We start from the raw sequence: 25057 nt of genomic DNA, 5'->3' as shown, positions 1-25057 counted from the left end.
AATTTCACTTATACCTGTGATCTTTCAGGACGTATTTATTTTTGTTTATTGCTTGTCTCTTTAATTTCATTATATTCCCTCCCTGATAAAGATCATTTCTTGAATATCACTTTTATATCGTCTGTATTCTATTTTTATTTTTTTGTTTCCTTGATTTTAGTACAATATATCGTTTCGTACTTATGTAAAAAAAAAATATGCTTTTGTGCAATTCCTCTACTTCGTGTATTATAACCGTACTACTATTTCAATGTCTGTTCAATTTGTGTATTTAATTATTATTAACACAGTACAGCTTGAGTGCTCAAAACACGTAGTTTTACCTATGAGTTTTCAAAACTGATATATCACATGTCCTTAACCATTGTAATTTTGATTTAATTTCTTTCTTTCTTTTGTAGGTTTGGAGTTCTGGAATTTGTCCGATAGATAGCGTTAATGAAGTCCTTGAGTTAGTTGAGAAGTTGGAGTGTGTAGATTTTGTAGAAGAGCTTGTCTTAAACAGAATTCAGCAGAATTTACAACAGAAAGTTGTTCCATCATTTTGGGAGACGTTTCGTGACAGAGAGAATGAAAGTGAAGGATTTGAAAAGTTTCGATTAGCTGTTGATAACTTGTATAATTCGCTTTCTATGTTTCTTCCTACTTTGGAAAGACTGGAGAAACTTCATAACAAGCGCAAAATTCGAAAGTGCATTTATGGTGAAGAGAACCTGTTGGGGACTTTCAAAGTGATCGTACGAGCATGCCTGCATTCGCAACTCCCTCTGGAATATCAGAAAACTATAGAAGATTTCTACAAGATATCTTTTAAAGTGTTCTGCAATGCAGATAAATCGCAGTCAGGTGCTTGGAATTTTATTTATTGTTATATAGTATTTAATAGCAGTGACGTACGAGAGGGTTCAAAATATTATTTTCTTAACTAAGATGTTCGTCTTTTAGATTATCTCTGGGGGCACAGTGGCTCAGTGGAAGAATGCTTACCTCTGGTACGTGGGATATCTGGTTCGATCCCCCAGCCAAGTAAGTTTGTGATGGACAACATTGTGTCCGTGGGTTTTCTCTAGGTACTCCTGTTTCCTCCCAATTTCTCATTTTACCAATTCTTCCATCATTATGGGGCCGCGGTGGATCAGTGGTAGAGCGTTCACCTCTGGTGCATGACATCCGTGGTTCGATCCCAGCTCGCACCAAGTGAACACCGTGTGTGTACGATTTCTGGGGGTTCTCCCGTTTCCTCCAACTTCCTTCATTCCACCGTTTCATTCATTTCTCATCATCACCGTCTCCTTTAACCTAGCCGGCATAACTGTGGGACGTAAAACTTAAAGATTTCATCTTATTTTCTTCCATCATCATTCACGTGCCTTTATCATCGTCTCCCTTGGCCTAAAAAGCATAATCGCGGTAGGTTAAACTGAAAGATTTCATTTTTTAGGACTATCTCCTCTTAAGAGTATCCTCCCTTCTCGATAAAAGTGGCGGTGGAAAACAATCAGAGTAATACGAAGAGTTGGAAGAAAGGAGGGAAATAAAGAAAACTTTCCTTTTTAGTTTTGCAATATTAAATTTTCATAAGAGGTGAAGCTCTTTCTTATTCTTTCCAGTATTTTCCTTTACAAGTTCTTCCATCACTTTTGGGATCCTCTCCAAATATTACACTGTGACATAGGCATCCTCTTATTAAACGATCTCTGAAAATTAACAAAGCTAAATGGCACAAGAGTGTAAAAAATTCCTTTTCCATTCTGTCCATCACAAAAAAAAAAAAATAAATAAATAAAAAAAAAGTGTTCTTTTTGTTTTGTTCTTGCTTTGACAATGATGCCTAAGGGGAAAAAAATGGGAATATAAATAACGTCTCCCCACCATGTCTATTCTTCCTCTTGGGTAACTGTATTAATGAATCGTAGTTAGTGGCGTATTTAGGGTAGCTATCGGGCTCAAGCCCCCCTCCCCCTGAAATAAATTTGTTAGTTTTTCGCATTCTACGTACAACAATAATCCTTACCATTTCTAAGAATTTAATTGACTTTTTATTTTCTTATGCTCTTTATTCAGAAATAATACTATATTTGTCAAATTTCATTCCATGTAAGAACTGCGTTCCTTTTTTTTTTTTTTTTTTTTTTTTTTTTTTTTTTTTTTTTTTGTTCATTCTACTCTTTTTTTTCTTAGTTGTTACTTTCTTTCGTTTCTCCTATCATGCTTTCAACTGTTGTTAGTTATTATTCAAGTCGGCCGTCGATAGTAAGAAAAAAAAAAAAAAAGGAGAAGCTGATAAGCGAAACTGGTGTTCCAGTCAACATAACGGGACTAGTTATTATAACAAAGAAATATTTACATCGTTCAGTTATAAAGAAAGGTAAATATTTGAAGTAAAGAAAATCAAGAGTGGGGAATAAGTAGCCCGGGATATTAGGTAGGTCAAGATGATGCTTCCTTTTACTTTTATGAATAAAAAAAAAAAAAAAAAAAAAGGTTAGATTCACTGCTAAATTTTTGTGTGTATCATATCACATAAGATTCGTCAGTCTGCAATTTTTGCCATTAAGACTTTAATTTATGCATAAATTAAACTGTTTAATTCTCAAACTCAAATGGGCAATTCCCCTTCCCCGCTGCATTCCCGTGTTGTGCATAGCTTTCCCCGAAACAAAATCCTAAATACGCCACTGAATTTAGTATATTATTGATAGTATTTAACCAATATTGGGATCTGTGCAAATGCACGTAAGCATTTCTTCCTCTCCTTCACTTCGATGTGTTTGCATCGATGGTTCATTAAAAGCTCAAACACTGTAAGGAAATAAGACATAGGGTAATTCTTTAGTTTTACATCCAACGATTGTGTGCTCTAAGCTAAACGAGATGGATGATTAATGAAAGTGAATGATTATGAAAAAAATTGTAGAATGAGAATGTTGGAGGAAACGAGAATCCCGAGAAAATCCACGGACATTGTGTTGTCAACCGCAAACTCGATCCTTGAACCCTTGGCAACAAAGGGGTGCGCTCTATCAATGAAGCACTGTGTCTCTTCAAGGTTATGCGCTGTAGGTTAAAGGAAATGGACGGTTAATGAAGGACAACATTTATGAAGTAGTTGGTAAAATGAGAATGTAGGAAGAACGGGAGATCTCCGAGAAAACCCACGGACATGAATTGCCCACTACAAATTCACATGGCCTGGGATCGAACCAAGGAGTCATAGCACGCCAAGTGAGTGCTCTACCACTGAGCTACCGCGCCGTTAATCCATTGGACTATTAAATTTGGAGCACAGAACATATTATGAGAATAAAGTTTTTTTTTTTCTATTTAGGAAAGCCAGTTTCGGATTGTATTTTTCGTGAGCTTTTTTCCCTCCTCTCTTTGTTCCGTGTCGGTAATTTGATGGTTGACAACTGCTTTGAACATTAAAGCTGTGCATTAATAAGAACAAACATTTGTCTCTGAAACTGAGATAGACTCCTCGCTGAAGGAAGAAGAAACTATTCAGAACTTCAAATACTTCCCAAAGAAGGTGAGAAAGCTCAAAGAACTTTGTTTCTTCTTTGGAGCAGAGAGGTGAAGCTTACATGTTTTAAAAACTCATAGGAACATATGTAGAATCCGTCACCGTTTTGACTTCAGTGTACTTCATTGTACCGTTTTTAATGAAAACTTTATAATCAGAAATATTCTCGTGGGCGCATCTTACGCCCTAAAACCATCCAGTGGGCACCCATTGAAGAACTGCATATATTATGAGGTTCATTAATGCACAAGATAGGGAGGGCCAGGTTTTAGAAATCTGCAGGCTTGTGGTCAAACGACTAATCGTGAAGTGGGCATATCCCGTTACCCCTTTTGGGATGGGTATCAACAACCACCCTAGAAATGGGGGGAGACTTGTTGTGGACAGTGGTAGTCAACTTCTAACATAATGTTCCAACTATGATTAACCGGTAGGGGGACAGTAATCTCTGGCGAGTTAGGCGTATTCTGGTTAGCCACGTTATCTTCTGGTGAATGGCCGTGGAGTTTTAAGTAGGGTTATCATTAGTGGGGGCCACAGAAATCACTTCTTCGGTTTTTAGAAGAAATGAAACTAGTTTTTGAATATTTTAAGAAAAACGAATTTTCAAAACCGATTTGATTTTCTATCAAACCGGTTCAGTTTTTTTTATCAAAACGGTTCCGGTTTTTTGTCCAAAGCTTTCTTGCTTCTTCGTTAACTTGTTTGGCAATGAGTACAAGAACAAATACTGGGTTTGGCGAAAATCATACCTGTTTGAATAAAAGAAAGAAGAAAAAAAGAAAGAAAACTTTTGGGAAAAACTAAAATATCGGTTTTGACCATTTTTACCAGAACAGTTCTGGTTTGAAGGCTCTTGTCCTGTTATCTCGCAAGGTTTGTCTTTTTCCCGCTTTTCGCCCTTTTTTTCTGTACCCTTTTCAGAGCATCATTGCAGCATTTTAAAACCTTATTTATTTATTATTTTGGTATTACACACTTTTTTACATTAACTGTTATTTATGCAATATTCAGATTGCATAATTAACACTATTATTGTTAATTAATTCTTGATAACAAACTTAGTGAGATTGAGTTAAAATATCCAGTTACTGAATTCATTTTGTTGTTTACTGTTATTTATTCTGTTGAGAGTGCCATTGGATTTTATATTTCTCATTCTTAGTTGCAGATGGAGATGAATCGTCAGAGGATGTTGTCCAATGTGAAGGCTGTTCCCATGACGTAGAACAGTGTCAATGTCAGAGCATCATTCAGACTTTTCACAACGTCAACAGGTACTTTGAAAAAGAACTGTAATTCTGTATAAAAGTGGCCAGTTGAGTGCCATGTGTGACAACGGAAGGAAAGGGAGTGGGTGTTCAAACAGTTGAACTATATAAATAGTATCATGTAGTAGTATATTGATACAATAAAAGCCTTATCATTATAGCCCAGAAAGGGTTAAGACCAACGAGTTTTTAGTTGAGCTATGTGTGGTCGTATTCTTCGATGTTACTTCCAGTTTTGTAGACCTGAGTTGTTGTATTGTAGTGTTTCGATAGAGTACATACACTATTTGAAATGTCAGGGACCTTTATTTCAGGTTCTGTTAAATAGAGAGTATGTCCCAAAAATCATGAAATATGTTTTAAAAAAAGTTATGAACAAGGTCTATACAAAAGATTAATATTCTTCAAAGTACTGTCCATGAGCATCTACACATTTTTCCACCGACACGCCCCTTCGGAAGCCTCGACAGAAATCTCCTTTAAAACTGTTGTCGCAGCCGCTTGGATAGCCTCAATGCTGTCAAAACTGCGTCCTTTGAGCACTTTCTTGATCTTGGGGAGCGAAAAGAAGTCGGCCGGAGTAAGGTTTGGACTATAGGGTGACTCCGGCAGCGTTGCCACCAGAAACTCACGAACGCGCGGAGACGAGTGTCTGGGCATGTTCCCATGATGCTTTAGCCAGGTAGCGGCAATGTCTTTTCACACGTGGATGATCCTTTTCTGTAACGGTTTTATCGAGTTTTGTCCAAAACTTGATCGCCCAACGTTGTTCGAAAGTACCCGCCATGACGTGGTTTCAAAGCACGATGCACTAAATCAGCGATCCTGACGCCACTGATGCTCGGAGCAGACTGACCTAAGCTGCGCTGCGGAGCCCACCTAACTCAACACGTTCGAACGTGCTGCGACCATGAAAAATATATTTCATGACTTTTGGGACATACCTTGTATACAAAGTGGACCATAACACCAAATATTAATAAGGAGACATTGTTTTGTATACTTTCCAATACCACCTGATTAATAGAGTTGCCAATCCAACATAAAGTTACATGTTTTTAACTAGCCTTACGTCAAAGCATTACACATTACAAACCCACATACGTATCTACGTGTTAAACAAAAACTTACAATACCACATTTATTATTATTCATTGTTGCAAACTAAGGCCGGTGTAGTATCACAAACATTTGAAAACATTTTGGAGGCCTGTGTAACAGTAATGATGCAAATGAGACAGATGTGTCAGTGCACTCGGGAGTATTTTAGTGTCTGTCGAACACTATGACCATAATATGATGTATTTCTAACAACTAGAAACAAAGTTACAAGGAATTGAAAATTTTACTTTCTTCAAAAAGGTTTTATTTCGAAAAAGTGCTTACATAAGTATTAACATATAGTCATATAAATAGTTTCCATATAAACGTATAAAGCATAATGCCATTTACAAAAATTTGAAATCTCTATCCGTTTCAGAGCTATGATGCACATTGGTAAACTTGGCAACACTGCTAGAACTTATTGTAATTACAACTTCCAAAAATTAAGTAGACGAAGGCAACATTTTCAAAATCAATTTTCTACAACTACACCATTTTAAACAGTATATGTGTAACTATCTATGTAAATGAATGTAATACTTATCGTGGTACATTTTTCGAAATAGAAGCTTTTGGAAAAACTAAGCAAATTTTCAGTCCGTTGTAACTTTGTTCCTAGTTGTTATCATGGCATAGTATTTGACACTTAAGTACTTTAGATGTGCACTGACACGTCTGTCTAATCTGTATTCTTACTGTTGTAGAGGCCTCCACAATTTGGATGTGTTTGGATGTTTGTAATATGGTAGCGTCCGTAGTTTGTAGCACTTACTAATAAATGTGATATTGTAAGTTTTTGTTAAATGTGTAGATTTTAAATATGTAATAAACTGACATACTTCCATTTAAAAATATATAACTTTATCTGGGTTGCTTACACTGTTAGTCAGGTGGTATTGGGGAGTATGATAAACAATGTCCTCCCTGTCAATATTTGAGTGTCAAAAAATTTCATTAATTTTTATCATTTAGTTTGAAAGTTATGGGTTCGTTTCAAGATAAAAGTCCACTCTGTGTATGTCAATATATAACTTAATATAGATCTCAAGAGAATTCCGAAATCAAATGGCTAGGAACAGTAGCGGCGAAACTATCTTGCGTCTCCCCCGTTCCCTCTTCAGAAACAAGTCCTGTACGAATTGAGTTTTTAATAATTTTACAAAGCTCTTAAAATTTGCTACTTCCCCCTTCCGCACCGCGGGATATTCAAGATTACTATCGCTGCTACTGTTTCCAAACAAAGAACATCTGCTCCTTCTTTTTTTCTTCCTTCGAAAATGGTTATTGTTGTAATATTTTCGTCCGGCCTCATGTCAATACAAGTCTAAAATTCATTATTAGAAAGGTCCTTTTTTTTTTTTACTCTTTTAAACAATAATTTCTTGTGTAGTTGCCATAAAAATCGGAAAACTACTATCGGGAACATCTTTAAGGGGGGGGGGGAGGGGCAGTCAGTTCTTACTACGAATATTCAGTTGTAATTCCATGTAATCAGTATACGTAGTTCACAAAGTCCACTACGTCCACGAAGCAAGTGGAGTTAAAACAACAAAAATTGAAGCAAGGAAACTAAAATATGACAAACATTTGTAGGATGTTTTATATTACTTACTTTCTAACTAAACATTGAATTATATTATTGTAAACATTGAAAAACGGATTAAAAATAATCTGAAAAGACACATAAAGGTAATATACTGTCAGGTATAAGTGGAGAACATAAAGCAAAGGTATGATCAACTATAAGGTGAGAAGAAGGCGGGTAAAAAGTCATTGAAATTAAAACTAAGATATCTGTTGAAACTATATTTGACTAGTGGAATGAATTGGGCACTTTTCTGTGAAATCAATGTGTATAGATGTTACTGTTGTACTTTGTAGCAGTTTTTAATTCGCTTAAAAAAAAAAAAAAATCTTACGTAATATAAGTGTTCATAATTAGTATTAAGTACTTTGTTAGTTAGTTCACAATGCACTGTCAGAATAGACAAAATTACCTTTCATGTGATTGCCTGTTAAGTAGTTGTTATTAACAGTTAAAATTTTGTTTTGTTGGTGTAGCTTTCACAAATATAAATTTTAATTTCAGAAAATTAATTGAACTTGAGCTCCTTGAGAGGCTAGCTGGAAATGTACTTACAAACTTAATTCATGTACGGATTGAAAACCACGTCCAGGAATCGTGTAAAGGAAGTTTCGATGTATCACACATTGGTTCCTTAGAAAGGGTAAGTTTTATTATATAATTTGCTCTTAAAGGTTAAATAAAATATTTCTTTGTTTTTGTTATAAAGACTTTGTTATAAGTAATTCTCGCTACGTCTACCAGAGTATACGAGCACATAGGCACAAAGAAAGATTTGTAATGACTAAGTGAATTGTATCACTTATTTGGGGCCGCGGTGGCTCAGTGGTAGAGCGTTCACCTCTGGTGCTTGGGGTCCCGGGTTCGATCCCAGCCCCCACCAAGTGAACTTTGTGGTGGACAAACACCGTGTACGTGGGTTTTCTCGGGGTTCTCCCATTTCCTCTCACTTTCTTTATTCCACCATTTCATTCATTACTCATCATCACTGTCTCCTTTAGCCTCACCGGCATAACCGTGGGACGTAAAACTCAAAAATTTCATTTCATTTTTTTTGTATCACTTATTTAAAGGCACAGGATGCAAAAAGAAAGCAGTCGCGATCACTGGATACTTATTTGTTTTACTGTTCTGTCCTCTCGTTGAAAAGCGAGTACTCTTCAGCATGGGTAAAATTATATCAAATTTAAACTCTTTTCTTTCTCTTTCTCTCTCTCTCTCTCTCTCTCTCTCTGCCCTTGTCAGATCTTTATTAGATGTGTAATAATTAAAATGTTCTAAATTAATATTTCTACACACAGAACATGGTAGTAATATACACACATGTAGGTAAAACGACACACGTGATTTCCGGTTATATTTACGAATCTTTTAATGAAATGAAAAGTGACGTTATATTTTTCATACTCATTAAAGATCCGCGGATTGGGCAGATAGTTCGTTCTTTTCTTTCCCCTTATTAGACAGAACTTTTGGTAAAAATTTGCACAAAATGTGCTAGTAATTAACGTACAAAGAGTGAAAAAGTGATTGACTGGACCGGTACTCGAACCATGGACCTCCAGCATACTGTGTTGATGCGTTAACCACTACGCTCCCCAGAACAGCCACTCACTCTCAAAGTCGGTGCTCTTCACTCGGACCACGTGGGTTGTACACTCATGTCCAAAATGATTGTCGCATACCTATAACTGTCTTCTTATAAGAATATAATTTGATAATGATTTTGCAGGGTACTTTTAATATTGATACTATATGTATAGTCGGGAAATGTATATTTGTATTAAATTTCATAGGAAAAGAATTATAAATACGAAAATTGGAATGAGTAAAACAAAATATTGCTAAATGGACAAGGAAGTTTAATTTTCGTTTTATTGTTCTTATTTACTGCTCTTTTGATACGAAATTTACCACATACATGTCTTTGCCGATTATACACGTACTAACATAATATGAAATATCCGACGAATTCGTTATCAAATTAGACTCTTACAACAACATATTTATAGACATGCCAGAATAATTTTGGACATGAGTGTACCACAGACTCCTGCTGTGCTTGGACGATCCCTGAGTTCATATAGATATTAATAAAAGAGGAAACAGTCGATTTTTTAACACTCCATATCCTCTCTAGATGTGAATTCAATAACGTACAAATATATGGACTGGGTGGCGTAATGGTTAATGCATCGGTACGGTATGCCGGAGGTCCAGGGTTCGAGTTCCAGTCCAGTTAGTCATTTTTACACTCTGTACGTTATTGAATTCACATATATAGAGTATATGATGTGCTAAAAAAAAATCGGTTGTTTCCTCTTTCATTAACATTTATATGCTCTAGTAATTGTTGCGAGAAACCTATAAAAGACAGACGGACAGAATTTTTTAAGCTAGCTTATCAGTTCACTTTCAATGAAACAGTTGTGGAGAGCCGTATAGTTACATTGTGAGCGTTTTCACGTTTGGTATGGGAGCTCTAGGTTCGATTCTCAGTCAGATGGTGAGAGTACGAGTGGTTCGGACTCCACACTAAGTTTGGATCCACATCTTAGGTAACCTTTATACTTCAAGAGGACTTGAAACTTCAAAAAATTAGTTTTTCAGTGTACACTCATGTCCAAAATGATTGTCGCATATCTATAACTGTCTTCTTGTAAGAATATAATTTGATAATGATTTTGCAGAGTACTTTTAATACTGATACTATGTGTATAATCGGGATATGTATATTTGTGATAAATTTCATAGGAAAAGAATTATAAATATGAAAATTAGAATGAGTAAAACAAAACATTGCTAAATGGACAGGAAAGTTTTATTTTCGTTTTATTGTTCTTATTTACTGCTCTTTTGTCATGAAATTTGCCTCATATATGTCTTTGCCGTTTATACACATACTAATATTATAAGAAATGCTGGGCAATTTCCTTATCAAATTGTATTCATAAAACAACACATTTATAGACGTGCGACAATAATTTTGGACATGAGTGTACATTGAAAGAGTGTGCTTGGTGTGCCAAGGAAATCATTTTAAAATCGTAGCCTATAGAACACATATGTAATACAGAAGATATTACAAACATGCTTTGGTACATATTTATTAAAAACAACAGCTCCCTAACCCTTTCATGCTCACTAACTCTATCATGCTTAATTGTTGTATAGTTTCAACAGTTCATTCAGTACTTTCCTCGACCAATCTTAAATGTCTATTACTAGAATTCGCATGTGGTTCAATTTGTCCTATTCTCGGAATGAATCAATAAACCTAAGTATGGTGACAGTTCCTTGGTGGTCATCTTTTTAATTTCATGCTCAGAAAGCTTAAAACTAATAGCTATCAATCAAACACACTACCGTTCTGCTTAGGTAGTGAATATCATCTTTTTTTATTTATTTATTTGTTTGTTTGTTTGTTATAATGTGTATGTAGCTGTCAATTTTCCTATTTTCTTTACAGTGGCTGGATACTGTTGTAATGGGTTGGCTAATAGGAATTTACTGCGGTGGTGATACGGAACACGCAAGAACGAATACACAGGAAGCTGTCGAAAAATTTAAGCAGAAGTTAACTCATTATCTTTACGAGACATATACTCGGACAAGAATTGATCAACTATTTAATATTATTATCGGTAAGTTGCTTTTGTCTTTCTTTCTTTTCTTTTTTTAAATCAAAATACACATTTATGAAATGATAATTCTTACCAGGGTTTGAAAAAATCCAATCCATCTGGGCCCATATGAGTTTTTTCGGGTTTTATTGTTTTTTCGGGTTTAATTGGTTTTTTTTTTTTTTTTCGAAATATTTCAATGTCTTTGGAGTAAAAGTATTAAAATGTGCTCTGCAAATTTTCTGTTCACCACTGTTTTGAAAAAATGGCCGCCATTTCGAAATTTTATATTGAATCGCCGAGAAAATATATACAGCAAATTTAGAACGTCTCTTGCTTCTACCCTCAAAATTTCAACTTAAAAGTCCGAGAATTGCACCCTGTAGCGTGGATATTCTACGCTAGTTGAAAAATGGCCGCCATTTTGAAATTTTACGTTGGATCGCTGCCAAAATACATATACAGCTAATTTAGTGTGTCTCGTGCTTCTACTCTGAAAATTCGTTTCTAAAAGACCGAAAATTGCGCTTTGTAGCGTGGATACCCGCTATTTTAAAAAAAGAAATGCCGCCATTTTGAAATTTTGAAATGATTGGTATGCCGCCAAAATCTATGCAGGAAATTTAGTGTGTCTCGTGCTTGTACCCTGAAAATTTAAACTTAAAAAACCGAAAGTTGTACCCTGTAATATGTGTGGTACAGGCAGGTAAACGAACAAATGTAGATCGAAACATTCCAGGAGCCTCAATAACATTCGCCAAATACCGTATGAATACCAAATATATTAATTTAAAAAAAAGATATAATTCGTATATTATAAAATAAATGTTTCAAAATATCTTATATGCCAAATATTTTCCAGCGTAAAATAAATGGTTTTATTGTCACTTCCGATACTTTGCGCGTTCAATTACGGGAATTTCCCTAGCACTAGCAAGACGTTTCTTTCTCGAAAATGAATTTAAAACAATTAACAAAGAGATAATTCCAATTTTATAAGGTAAATGTCTTAAATAGAATTAAATATCTTCCAGCTTAAAATAAATAGTTTTATTGTAAATGCAACTATCTTTACTCTACATTGACATTTCCACTAGTATGGAATTTTAAATTAAGCACCTGAAATAGTAGGGTTACAAAGTCTTCGGAACTCCGAGCATTAAGCTTCTTAAATTTGACAAGAATTTTTACGCTATTGCTAGTGTTGATTCTAAAGAATGCTTATTTGAAGAGTAGCAACTGTTGGAAAACCAAATGTAACTGAGGAATACTTCTGTTACCATCAAATGTATGAAATAATACTAATAGTTTTACTAATGTATTTACATATTTACTAGTGGTACAGGCACCTATGGCCTTAAGCTCATCAAATGTATGAGGTATAACGTCTATACATTAACTTGTTCTATAATTATCTCAAGCTAAGGTAAGCTTTTTTACTCATTCAGTGCATTCAGAACTTTATATAGGTCTAACCTTGAATGTTGTTGTATACTCTAACCTGAAAGCATCTAATTCGCCCAAGGGAAGTCCAAAATCTGATAAAAGTCACTTTCAATGTGATCACCTTAGTTGTACCGATAATATACTAACAAAAAGCTCAAAAACCCAGGTGGGTTTTAAAGTGGGTTTTTTCAGGTGGGCCCAACCCGAAAAAAACCGTGGGTTTTTTCGGGTTGGGCCCACTTGGGCAAGCCCTGATTCTTACAGGGTGTCTATCGGTCACGAAAGTCATGAAAAAGTCACGAAATCAGAAAACGGTCATGAAAGGAAATTTAGCTTTATGATCACTTTATCTGTAGGAATATAAGTACAGACTGGAAAATTTTATTGTATACAGCGTTAAAATTCACCGCCAAAAATATCTATTGTCGGCGTTAGACGCTACCAAATCGCAAGCAAAGCACGCTTCTATCGCATGCATGCAAATTCACATTTAGATTCGGTCATGAGACTTTCCTTCAGCTGGCATCATTGAGCAGTGGCGATGCAAATCGCATCGCATCGCCGAAACCACCTACGCATCTAACCAGTTTATTCAACTATGAGAAGATACCAATCTTTTATCACTCCAAGGAACAGCCTTTGAAAGTAGAGATAAGATAAAGATTAGTGCTGAAGAATATAGGTACTGTTATTAGTTTTTGAATGTTACGAAATATTAAGATTTGGTAAAGAAAAGGTCACGAAAAAGTCACGAAATTTCATTTTGTAATTTTAGTAGACACCCTGTCTTATCTAATCCAAGAAAAGAATCACTTTTCTTTTCTATATATGTATCTTTTTATTTATACATTGCGATGGATGTGAAGTTCAATTTGTTAGTTGAAACATTAATATTATGGTTATATCACCTATTTGGTGTGCTATACTTCATTCGTATCGAAGTGGGATAATTATTATCCAGACTACATGTTAGCTTTAAAGAGAAAAATCGAGAAGTATGAAAAAAGATATACGTCTCCGTCTTTCAGCTACTGTAATTAACATTTTCTCTGAAAATTTACGGTAACTCGAGAAAGTAATTTTAAACTGAGGTAGGTTTTCTATAACTTACTTTCAGATAAACCAAAACAAAGAAATGGGGGGTTGGACTAGGTAGATTACTTCCACTTTCACAGTTTGGTAATTGTATTCGTGGTTTCCAATATGAATTACATGTTTCAGAACCATGTTATACAGTTCACAGAAAAAAAAAAAAAAAAAAAAACTGCAACATGAGCATGTAAGTTTATTGTGAAACGACGAAGTCTTTTGCTCCAAAATAAGTGTGATGGAGAGGGCGCCGAGGTTTCTTCTGGCGTGATTCGTGCCACTTAGACGTTATGTTGATTCCCTGCGCTGTTAAGCGTAGTTTCACAATAAACTTACATGCTCATGTTGCAGATTGTTTGCTGCGGACTGTACATACTACATATCAATAACAGTCGTAATGGATGGTAAGATTGATCTGTTTCTCTGATCAATCTACTGTGCATTTATTAGTAAAAACACTTTTTTTGGTACTAGCATTATGATCTGGATGAATAAAGTAATGATGATGAATAAAGTAGTGAAGATGTGATATCTTCACAAGCTCCAAATATTGTTTTTGTGAAGTACAGCTCTTAATAAATCTATAATAAATAACAAATCACTCACTCTACCGAAGAACACTTGGCAGTTTTCGTGTGACATGTTGTAAGCGTGTGCCCGACGTTCGACTTAACATGGAAAAATGTAGAAGATTTAACTGAAAAACATTTAAAAAATTAGAGAAAAACATCTGTAAAGAAACATTAAATTGAAACTGTTTATTTTGTATTTCGAGGCAGTCCATGTTAAGGATATGATCAGGGTTGGCTGATTTAAACAAACAAACAAAAACAAACAAACAAACAAAAAAAAAAAAAAAAAACGAAAAATGCTTTAAATCTTGTGAACTTCATGGTGAGTCTACATATGAAACCATCTGCATTACGTTTATGTACTTTTCACCTTTTAATCAAGGGTCCCGTGTTCAATTCTCGGTCGAACTACAACCCATCTTTCAAGTGTAAACCAATTAGCGATTCGTTAACAACTAGGCCTATGTATAGATCAGTACAATGTATTTTTATCAGGAGTCCTTCGTGAGTGAGTCGGCAATCGCATTTGTGACCAATTAGTCCCGGTTTCGTGTCGAAATGAACAATTTTTCTTGAATGAAGCCGAGAAGAGTTTTGTATTCCGCTTTAAGCTTATGTAACCCCTTCCAGCATAACCTTGTTGTTGCATAATAACACCAAGGCGAAACAAACTAATTTCTGTCCATATCTAATATAAATACATAGGAGTAAATTATTTAAACCAATAAAACCTGGTTTAAACCAAACAAACCGAGTTTAAACCCAAAAAAAAAACTTTTGTTTTTTCAATAAAAACCATGGTTTTTGCCAACCCTGGATATGATACAGCAAAACTGTACTGTACCTGAGAAATGTTATACATCACTGAAGCTTCTTATTTTGAACAACGTGACGGATCGTAACCAAATATTGCATGACATTCAAGACCATTGGCAGAATTTATAGCAACATTAAATCTGAAATAAGCTGAACGAGAGAAGAATAATCATGGGTAAAATTCATCTCCCATAGAAGTCAACGGAGAGAAGTCACACCTAAACATATGGCAACCATTGGTGCATGTGAATTTGTCAGTTTTCACAGGAAGCTATAAAAGTTTTAGGAGTAAGTATTTAACAGGAATATTTTCTTCGTGACTATCGGAAAGTGCAGGTACCAGATGAGCGATAGCGAACAGAGGAAGGCAAGTAGTACAAAGAGTTTGGATACCGGAGTCTGAGAGAATGGTCTATTTGCACTCATCAATGAAAGTACCATCAGGAAAGGCATCCGTCTTTGCTAACATTGTCATTTAAAGTATCTTAGGGAAATAAACCTTAAAGAACTTTAAACTGGCAACTCTGTTTTCTGTGACAGCTGATATTACAGTTCTGGATTGTTTTGAGGTTAGTTTGGTTTGGCAATTCATCAGGAATAGACTCACACCGGAGCAACGTTTGCAAATTGTCCAAATTTATTTTGAAAACCATGGTTCAATTTGACAAACGATTAATTTCACGAAATGGATCTAACTGGCCATCCCGTGCAATTTGATGCCATTAGATTATTTTCTCTGGGGGATATGTAAAGTCGCATGTCTACACCGAGAAAGCAGAAACAATTGAGCACTTGGAAGCCAACATTCGACGCGTTATTGCCGAAATACAACCGTATTTACTGCGAAGAGTATGTGAACATTGGACCTCCAGATTATGCCATTTACGCGCCAGCCGCAGTGGCCACATGCTCGAAATTGTATTCAAACGTAGTACCATAAAATAATCTGTCAAATGAAGCCAATTTAATGGATATTAAAAACATTTTTCTGCGTTTTATTTCAACATAAAATTCACCGCTTCTTTTAAAAATGAAAAAAAAACAAAAAAACCTACATATAAGGTGTTGACATGTGCACTTTCTCCCTTGTGAAAGTTTACATGGTAATGAGGCTTATCTTATTCTAGAAAAGAGAGTGGAGTTCCATTCTTCATTGAAAATTTGCATTTCAGCTTTTTGTCTTCTTCTAGACGGTTCGGCTGATTTGAGCCAATTTTGTTTTATGGGCTCCCTTTCATAGCGAATGTGGGGAAACTCTTTAAGAAAGATTTAGCCTCGTCGTTCAAATTTTGACTTTGGAAACCCTACTTAGTAAAAGATGATATCCTTCATCATCATTATGGGGAAATTACAGTACGGTAAAGTATGTTATGGATATTTAGATTAATAGACCGATGGGACCTAATAGACAAATGTTGACAATTTTGGTTTTGCAATTGTGAAGTCCCGGGCTTCGGGTTCGAATCCCACATCCGGTTATCCTGACTGAATTTTTTCATGAATGCTACAATGATATTTGTAAATATAAAAATTTTAGTTCTGACCGATTTCTTTCCCATTGTTAATGTTTCCACTGTAACATAGCTCCAGGACTCGAACCCGTGATTTGCAATTTGTTACATAGACAAATTGAAATAGACGGTCATACATTGTAAGATGTGTAAGGACAACTCCAAAAAAAGATATCGTTTTATAGTTCATTGGACAACCATGTTAACGAAAACTTGACTAACAATTTTATTTACTTGGTAATGGAAATATTAACAATGAAAATTAGAAGAAGAAAATACTTTTGAAAGGTCGTCAGGCAGATAAAAAAACAAAATCTAAGAATACTTTGTGGGTAACGCTAATTCCTAATAGCTAACAATCGCCGCTCCGCTACATTCACTAGGTCTGCAATATATAACAAGATTTACCACCAAATCACGTGAAGCGTACTACCATTAATATACACTATTAAATGAAACTAAGATTCTAAATGGAAATAAGGTTATAATTACATAAATTAAATCCGTAAGTATTTACTCCATGTGAAGCAGAATATAATTTAGTAACTAAGCAACATGAATGCAGTATATAAACTGCAGACAGTTGTTTATGTAACACAGCCCGCGTTTGAGCTATTAATTAATTATTATGTTTTCTAGAATCGAAAGTGATTATCTCAATTGACGAAACGTTATACGTTCTACACTTCTATGGTGAAGATTAAGAATAGGTGTACGAATGCAAAATATTTGTGTATATCACGGCTTTTGAATAAGATAGGCTCGCAATATACTTACAGGTCAGGGTAGAACAAAGAGAACTTGAAGAGATTGATAATATGAAGTTCCTGGGAAGTATTTTGAGGAGAATAGCTTACTGCACCAAAAAGACCAGGTCAAGAATTACCATAGCCAAAGAAGCATTCAACAAGAAAAGATCACCGTAATTAGCAGGCTCAATATTGGCCTAAGAAAGAAGTTGGTCAAGTGCTATATATGGAGCATTGGACTGTATGGTTCAAAGAGTTGAAACAACATTACGGAAGTTAGAGAAGAAATATTCAGAGCGCTTCGAAATGTGATGTTGGAGAAAAACGGAGAAGATAAAATGGACGGAAAAATCAACAAACGAAGATGGTTTAAAACGGATAAGAGCGAAGAGGACGTTTTTAGCCAGCATCCTTCATAGGAAGGCCAATTAGATTGGACACATCTTGCGAAGAAATTGTCTTCTTCATACTACCATAGAAGGAAAGATGAAAGGAAAGCGAGGAATAGGAAGAAGGAACACAACTGTTTGATGATTTTAAGTATAGAAAAAAAAATATTGGGAGTTAGAAGAAAGAGGAAGCTGAAGATCGAGAAAGGTAGAAGAAACATTTCCAGGCCTAAACCTTAAAAAATATTTTTTTTAAAAAGTCATTAGTTTCAGGACTTACTACAAACTAATAAACGAAATACTCAGGAATCATATTTTATAACCGACGTTATTTCCTTCGGTGCAGGTTTACATTGTGGGGCCATTAATCATTATGGCTATAAATATAGCGTTTTCTGAGCTAGCAATGTTCGGCTCAAATTACGTTAAGATCGAGCTAAAATCATTTTTACTGTAAACTTTTCTCAGATAATGACAGATACCGGTATATACATATATAATATGGATGCATAACAATGTATGTATATTCAATATAACTCTGAAACTTCTTGACCAGTTTCAACCAAACTTGGTTCACACATGACTTACAGTACGGAAAAAGTACTGTGGAGGTAAGATACCCCTAACACTCCTTTAGGGGTAGGAAGAGGGTGATACAGAACTAATCGATAACGAACGATATTAAGAGTCGAGTTCATAGTTTTTGTAATCGCTGAGATAAATTCTGATACTTCCAATGCCGTTTAAGTCCAAGTTCAGCCCCTATCGGCATGAGAGATGAAAATAAAATGTCCAAAATGACCAATTTTAGTGTCAATCCGTAGTTTTCGGGGCCGGGAAATTGACTGATGTAATGGAAATGATTTTTGGAACATAATTAATAGCTACCTGAAGATAGGTATTTATCATACCACTTTGATTAAAGGGCGTATTCTATTGGGGATAGGGTGTGTCAAAATTTATAACAAAAGTAAACTATCTTATGGATAAAATACAAAACAAATTCTGACCAAAGCATATACTATCTAATAAATAATAGCGTTACAGTTTGGGTAAAGATACGTTGCCCGAACTGTAACGCAGTTACTTATTAGCAGGGCCCGGATCTTGTTGCCCTAAAATTTTCTAAAAAGTGACACTAAAATTCCTGTAAAATGACCCTAAAATCCACAAAAATTGAACTTGAAACTTGCGTTTTTTTAAACGTGTATTTCATTAAACATTGATATTTTTAAATATCTGTTGGATTTTAATTAACGTTTCTCACTCATATTTAAAAAGTTTTGTTTCAGTTAGTTGCACTCCATTGATCATTTATGTCCATTGTACGGCATTGTACGTACTGAAAGTGTCAAATCACTCCCGAGTTGAAACTAGAAGCACTCTTAAAACAATAAAAGTTCGCAAGTGTAGACTACATGAAAATAATAGATAAAAAGCCTGTTTAAAATCTTTGTACGCCTTCTAATCTAGTTTTAGTTATTCACGTGATCACATCCTTTGTGGTCAACAACCCAACACTATCTCTTTGGCCACCTACCAATCCTTACCTTTCCTTAACCAGCTACGTTTTGATTAGCTTGTTAAGAACGCAGTTTTTCCACCCCCAATAGTCAGAAAACATGAAAAGAGATTATTTACCTTCGTCTTTTTCACATCCGTATACAGTCTTCATTTTAAGATTTCCTTATGTAGAAGAAAAAGAATAAAAAGACCATAAGTTACCTTAAAATAAAAGTTACCTTAAAATATTCAATAATGACCTAAAACTTCAAAACGGCAAAAAGTGACCAAAAGTTGACTCTTAAAAAATATAGTTTTAGAATCTGGAGTTGATGGATGACGTTTTTATTTGAACTTCCCTTGTCCTATGCGTAACAGAGAAAAGTTGACTTGTCAACAAGATCCGGGCCTTCTTATTAGATAGTACTTGCTTTGGTCAGAATTTGCTTTTTATTTAATACAAGAAGTTCCAAAGCTAGAATAAGTAGTATTCAGATCTAATGGATGTTTATTATACACTTTCATTGGCATGCATATAGTAAGGAGGAAAGGGAGTCAAATATTTTCCATAAACCGATATCTCCTCGTGTGAAGAACAGGCATTTTAACTCGTTATTATAAACCAGTGATCGCCTAACCGTCGATCGCGAGCTACTAGTAGCTCTCGGGGACTTTTTCGTTAGATCGCGCTAACGCTCCAGTTGGCTAACCTTGATTCCTCCACTGAGCTGACGCTAACGACCGGAGGCGCTGACAACAAGTGCTTGTTTCTTCTGCGCAACTGCCATTGTCAGGCTCATCTCACAGTTGATTGTATAAGCGTGGGGTTGTGCACGTTATGTTTTTCGTGTGTATATTAGACATTTGCTAAACGTTATGTTTTTCATGTGTATATTAGACATTTGCTAAACGTTATGTTTTTCGCGTGTATATTAGACATTTGCTAAACGTTATGTTTTTCGTGTGTATATTAGACATTTGCTAAACGTTATGTTTTTCGTGTGTATATTAGACATTTGCTAAACGCTGTTTTTCGCGTGTATATTAGACATTTGCTAAACGTTATGTTTTTCGTGTGTATATTAGACATTTGCTAAACGTTATGTTTTTCGTGTGTATATTAGACATTTGCTAAACGTTATGTTTTTCGTGTGTACATTAGACATTTGCTAACTTGGATAGTTTCACTTCATATTTACTAGTAATGTAAGTTTATAAGCAATAAACAAATGTAAGATTTTAAAAAAATGGTAGTTGTTTTTGTTGGTAGTTCACTGTAAGATTTAAAAACGGCACGGTAGCTCAAAAGCTTCATAAGTTTGGCGACCACTGTTATAAACTGTTCTTAATAGCTTTCAGTTATTAAATAAAAAGAATACTATGTATTTTCTTTTGTTAATACCAACATGAATTTACAGGAATTATAAACAATATTGTAATAAAAACAAATGCATCTGATATGGTGGTGTATGCTTAAAACATTAAAAAAGAAAAAAAAAGAAAATGATAAATTTACTTTCGAAAAGAAGAAGAATAGAGTAGTTCATAGAACATTTTGACTAATACTTGTGCCCCACTTGACGAACGTTTCTTAAACTCTGATACAACATTCAATTAACATCTTAATAATGCCATATAAGCATTTTTTTTCTTTTAATATCGTAGAATACCCAGATTCTCAACCGGCGGTAGAAGATTTACGAATTTGTTTGCAGAAGACCGATCTAAGGCCTTATTTGACTCAAAAACTTCAGAAAGCTTTGGAGACGCGTTTACTTCATCCAGGAGTAAATACACCTGATATTCTGACGGCATATGTGGCTGCAATTAGAGCACTCAGACAGTTAGATCCTACTGGAGTATTGCTGGAAACTGTAACGCAACCTGTCAGGTAAATAATGTATTTTCTGTTATAATGACATAATTTATAGTGCCACGTATATTGTAATATTATGTGTAGTCTGGCTTTCCCTTTTCCATTGAAGTATTTCTTTGACTATCTTTTGTCTTTCTTCTTGTTCCACTAATTCCTACCGTTGATTAATTCATTTACAGTTCTGTTTCCCTTCCCAGCATCAAAGCAACATGAGACGTGAACCTACAGCTTAACGTGGGGTCCAAACTACATGAGTTTTTACCAGAAATCGAATTTGGTTTCCACGCCAAAAATTTGTGTGTGAACCATTTAGTTTATGGAACTTGAACTCATTTCGTTTCTTGTGTACAATTTCTGTTATTATTATTTCTGTTTTTTAGGTTTTTTTTTTTTATTATTATTTATTTGGGCTTTGTGGTAAATAAACACCGTGGGCTTAGTTTTCTTGGAGTTCTCTCGTTTTCTCTCTCCATTCCATTACTTCGTTCATCATCTTCATCAACATCTCCGTTAGCCTCAGAGTATATTAATTGTTGAGTTAAATTAGGAAACAGAACTAGTTATTTGATAACTCATTACATATAGTGCTTTCCTCTTTTTCAATTTGTATTATTATGCTGTTTGTTATTTTGCATTCATTGTTGCCTTAATTTTTGTGCTTCCATCAATTCCAACCCTTTTAATTATATTTCACTCATTTTTACTTATTTTTCTATTTATTTTATTTTTGTTCATTTATTTATTTACCACATGTAACTAACTTTTTCATGTAACTAATCATATAACACAGTATGAAATAATGGAAGAAAAGAATTCCGAAAAGAAATTTTATGTATATAGTGCAACATGAGACCGATCCAGAGCTCCCTCGTGTCTGTAAGTTGCAAAACCGCGACTGATATACCCTTCCCCGCTGGTGTGATGGCTAGCACGTGCGTCTTTGGTGTACCTACTCCCTGGTTTGATTTCCGGTGGGGGAGCATTGAACGCATTACGGTAATTCGAATTTTACATTGTACTGTAGATCCACGTCTCATGTAGCTTCACCGCTGAAAAAAACAAACATACTCTTATATAGTCTCGATGCCAAAAGAAACGCTAGAATCTAATCCAATCAACCAGTAATGTTCATATTGATTTTTTTAAAAATATTTTTTTAATACGTGTACTTCTTCCCCTCTCCTATCTGATAAAGCATATAGCGATAGTGCTTATAGTGTGCCTTTCTTTTTAGTATGAGTGATTATATTTCCATTATTTTATGGTAAGTAATTTGTTTTCCATTCCTATTTCAGAATTGTTTTATATCAACTATTGGAGTATGAATGTCCATTGTATATAATTAACTATGTAGAAATGTTCTTAAAGATATGCATTGAATCTTTTCCAACACAGTGATTCATATAACATTTTTACTCGATAAAGTATCGTCTGTTTATTGCACATATCTTCTTCAGTAATTTTATATATTGATTGCAGCACACAATTATACAACTAAGTAAGATACATCATTCATATAGAAGCTTTTCCTACATTTTCTTGTTGATCTCTGCAATCTAGTACGTAATACTGTATTCTCGTAATAATAATAATAATCACCACCGTGAAATAGAATCTTTTATCCCCGTCTGTTCTTGAATTAGAAAGTTATAATATAATTGCAAAAAATAGTTATAATGTTATTGCTAAAAGAAGAATCTGGGTGTGCTTACTGTAAAATATTTGATTTCTAGACAATATTTACGATGTCGAGACGACACAGTACGCTGTGTAGTTAGCAGTTTAACTGAGGAAGGACCCAGCGAACTAGCGGATGAATTAGTTCGAGGAGAAGGTTTACAATTGGATGAAGGAAGTCCATCAGATGATGATACAGAAAACTGGGAGAATTGGAATCCAGATCCAGTTGATGCTGATCCGTGTAAGTGTTCGAAACTAATAAATATCTGTGTAATATACGTTATTTGTTGTTAATAAAGTAATTTAAGGTTGGTGTAAAGGGGCAAGTTTTGCCGATAGATGTCACTACAGTCTTCGTATCCCTCCCATGTATTTTTTACCTTTCACGAAAATTCACGATTTCTCTTACAAATTTCAACCTAGAAACTTCAAATTTTTAAGAGAAGGAACTTCATAACCTATGCAAGGCAACAATGCGTGCCGATTTTTTATTTAGAATTTTCTTCATTGTTGAAATGGCTTGATTGTTGAAATGGATATCCAAACCTTTAACAATATGACTGTTTCAAGAATGAAGAAAATTCTAAATAAAAATTCGGCACGGATTGTTGCCTTCGATAAGTTATGAAGTTCATTCTTTAAAAATTTGGGGTCTCTAGGTTGAAATCTGTAAGAGAAATCGTGAATTTTCGTGAAAGGTAAATGTTAGGAATTTCTTTTAGTTGTAACTAGTTTAGCATTCGAAGACTGGCAACACTGATAACAAAAAAAAAAGAAGAAGAAGTATGAGGAAGATAGAGTTGGTTAGATGCACACATAGACATTTAACATTTATTCAGTGTTTTTGGTACAGTTTAAGGTTTAGAATATTCTGCAACATCTAGTTTTGTTCCAGCTTTTTATCTTGTGGATTATATAGTTCATAACACATGTAATAGTATCTTTCAACATTAAAATCGTTGGTATAGAACTCAATCAGCATGTTTAATGTGGTATCATTTTATGGTCCTCCGTTGCCTGGATGTTTTGCAGATGATAGTTACAAGTGAAATAATATCCAGTAGTGTGTGCAATTCATTAATAACTGTGCTTTTCACGAACGTGATCTACGTGCTTTGTTTGGAAGAATGAAACAATGTAAATTTGTTTGTGGATTGGTGTGGTGAGTGACTTGACAGAAGTTAGCAACAATAAAAGTTAATTCATCCACAAGTAAGGGTTGCCAGGAGTAGTGACTCAAATGCTTATAGGTAGTGAGTGATTGTAGCTTACGCAAGTTAGCAACGAAAGTGAGTGGTTGTAGTTATGCGAAGTTAACAACGAACTTTGGTTTTGTAATTGAGTGCAACAGTTGTTCGATTAGCTGTAATTTTGTTGTATACATATTATATCATAAGCACTTTTTTTGGCAAGTACGTTAAAATGGATGACAAAGAGAATAGTAAATTGCTAAAACAAAGAGCAAGTTATAAAGGACAACTCACCCGGATGCAAAAATTTGTGCAGGAATTTGATACAGCACAAAATATTCAAGAACTGCATGTTCGTTTAAAACATTTAGAACAAGTGTGGGACAAGTTTGAAAATGTTCAGTGTCAGATCGAACTAGAAGATGAATCGGAAGAACATGAATCATATCGAGCCGAGTTTGAAACTATGTATTATAGTGTGTATTCTCAAATACAAGCTTTAATTAGCACGTATAATGAACAAAAGCACGCAAACGTTAAAGAGACTAATGCTAGTGTTGTCAGTGAAGTTAGACTCCCCAAATTATCATTGCCATTATTTGATGGTATCTATCAGAATTGGCTCCCTTTCATCGACAATTTCAAGGTCATGGTCCACAATAATAACGGGTTGCCAGCTATACAAAAATTTCATTATTTTAGGTCAGCCTTGAAGGGAGAAGCGTATAAGTTAATTGAGTCGTTACCAGTGACAGAAAATAATTATGAGGTAGCCTTTAATTTAATTGTTGAACGTTATGAGAATAAAAGACTGATAGCAGCTACATACATACAGGGCCTGATGAACATCGAATCAGTTAATAAAGAAAGTGCAAAGAACTTCCGAGAATTTATTAATACGGTCAGTAGAAATTTGAATGCGCTTAAGGCTATGAACTTAGAAACTCCGCTAGATGAAGTGATACTATCGCATCATTTCTTGTCAAAGTTAGACACCAATACGCGAAAGGAATGGGAATTAAAAAATGAAAATGTTTCTTTTCCCCCATTATCAGAATTATTTTCGTTTTTGGAACATAAGTGTCAAGCACTTGAGAGCATCAAGACAACTCATAGTGATGGGCATACAA

The 25057-nt window shown here is 34.8% G+C and overlaps 1 protein-coding gene across 3 annotated transcripts in view; it reads left to right on the top strand.

The window, feature by feature from the left end:
- mr (anaphase promoting complex subunit morula) overlaps positions 1-25057 on the top strand; it is a 52751-nt gene that overhangs the window by 4036 nt on the left and 23658 nt on the right. For 2 of the 3 annotated variants that reach the window (XM_081764479.1, XM_081764481.1), the window contains exons 2-7: positions 402-846; positions 4689-4800; positions 7988-8126; positions 10953-11127; positions 20847-21072; positions 22791-22978. In XM_081764479.1, the coding sequence (XP_081620605.1) occupies positions 402-846; positions 4689-4800; positions 7988-8126; positions 10953-11127; positions 20847-21072; positions 22791-22978 (1285 nt within the window). The remainder of the gene's footprint in view (positions 1-401; positions 847-4688; positions 4801-7987; positions 8127-10952; positions 11128-20846; positions 21073-22790; positions 22979-25057) is intronic. The other variant, XM_081764480.1, reaches the window with a different exon arrangement.

This window comes from Thermobia domestica, chromosome 7 (genome assembly GCF_964235325.1).
Source record: "Thermobia domestica chromosome 7, izTheDome1.hap1.1, whole genome shotgun sequence".
NCBI classification, from domain to species: domain Eukaryota; kingdom Metazoa; phylum Arthropoda; class Insecta; order Zygentoma; family Lepismatidae; genus Thermobia; species Thermobia domestica.
The sequence above is the reverse complement of the archived record's forward strand: the minus strand, read 5'-3'. Positions and strand labels throughout refer to the sequence as shown.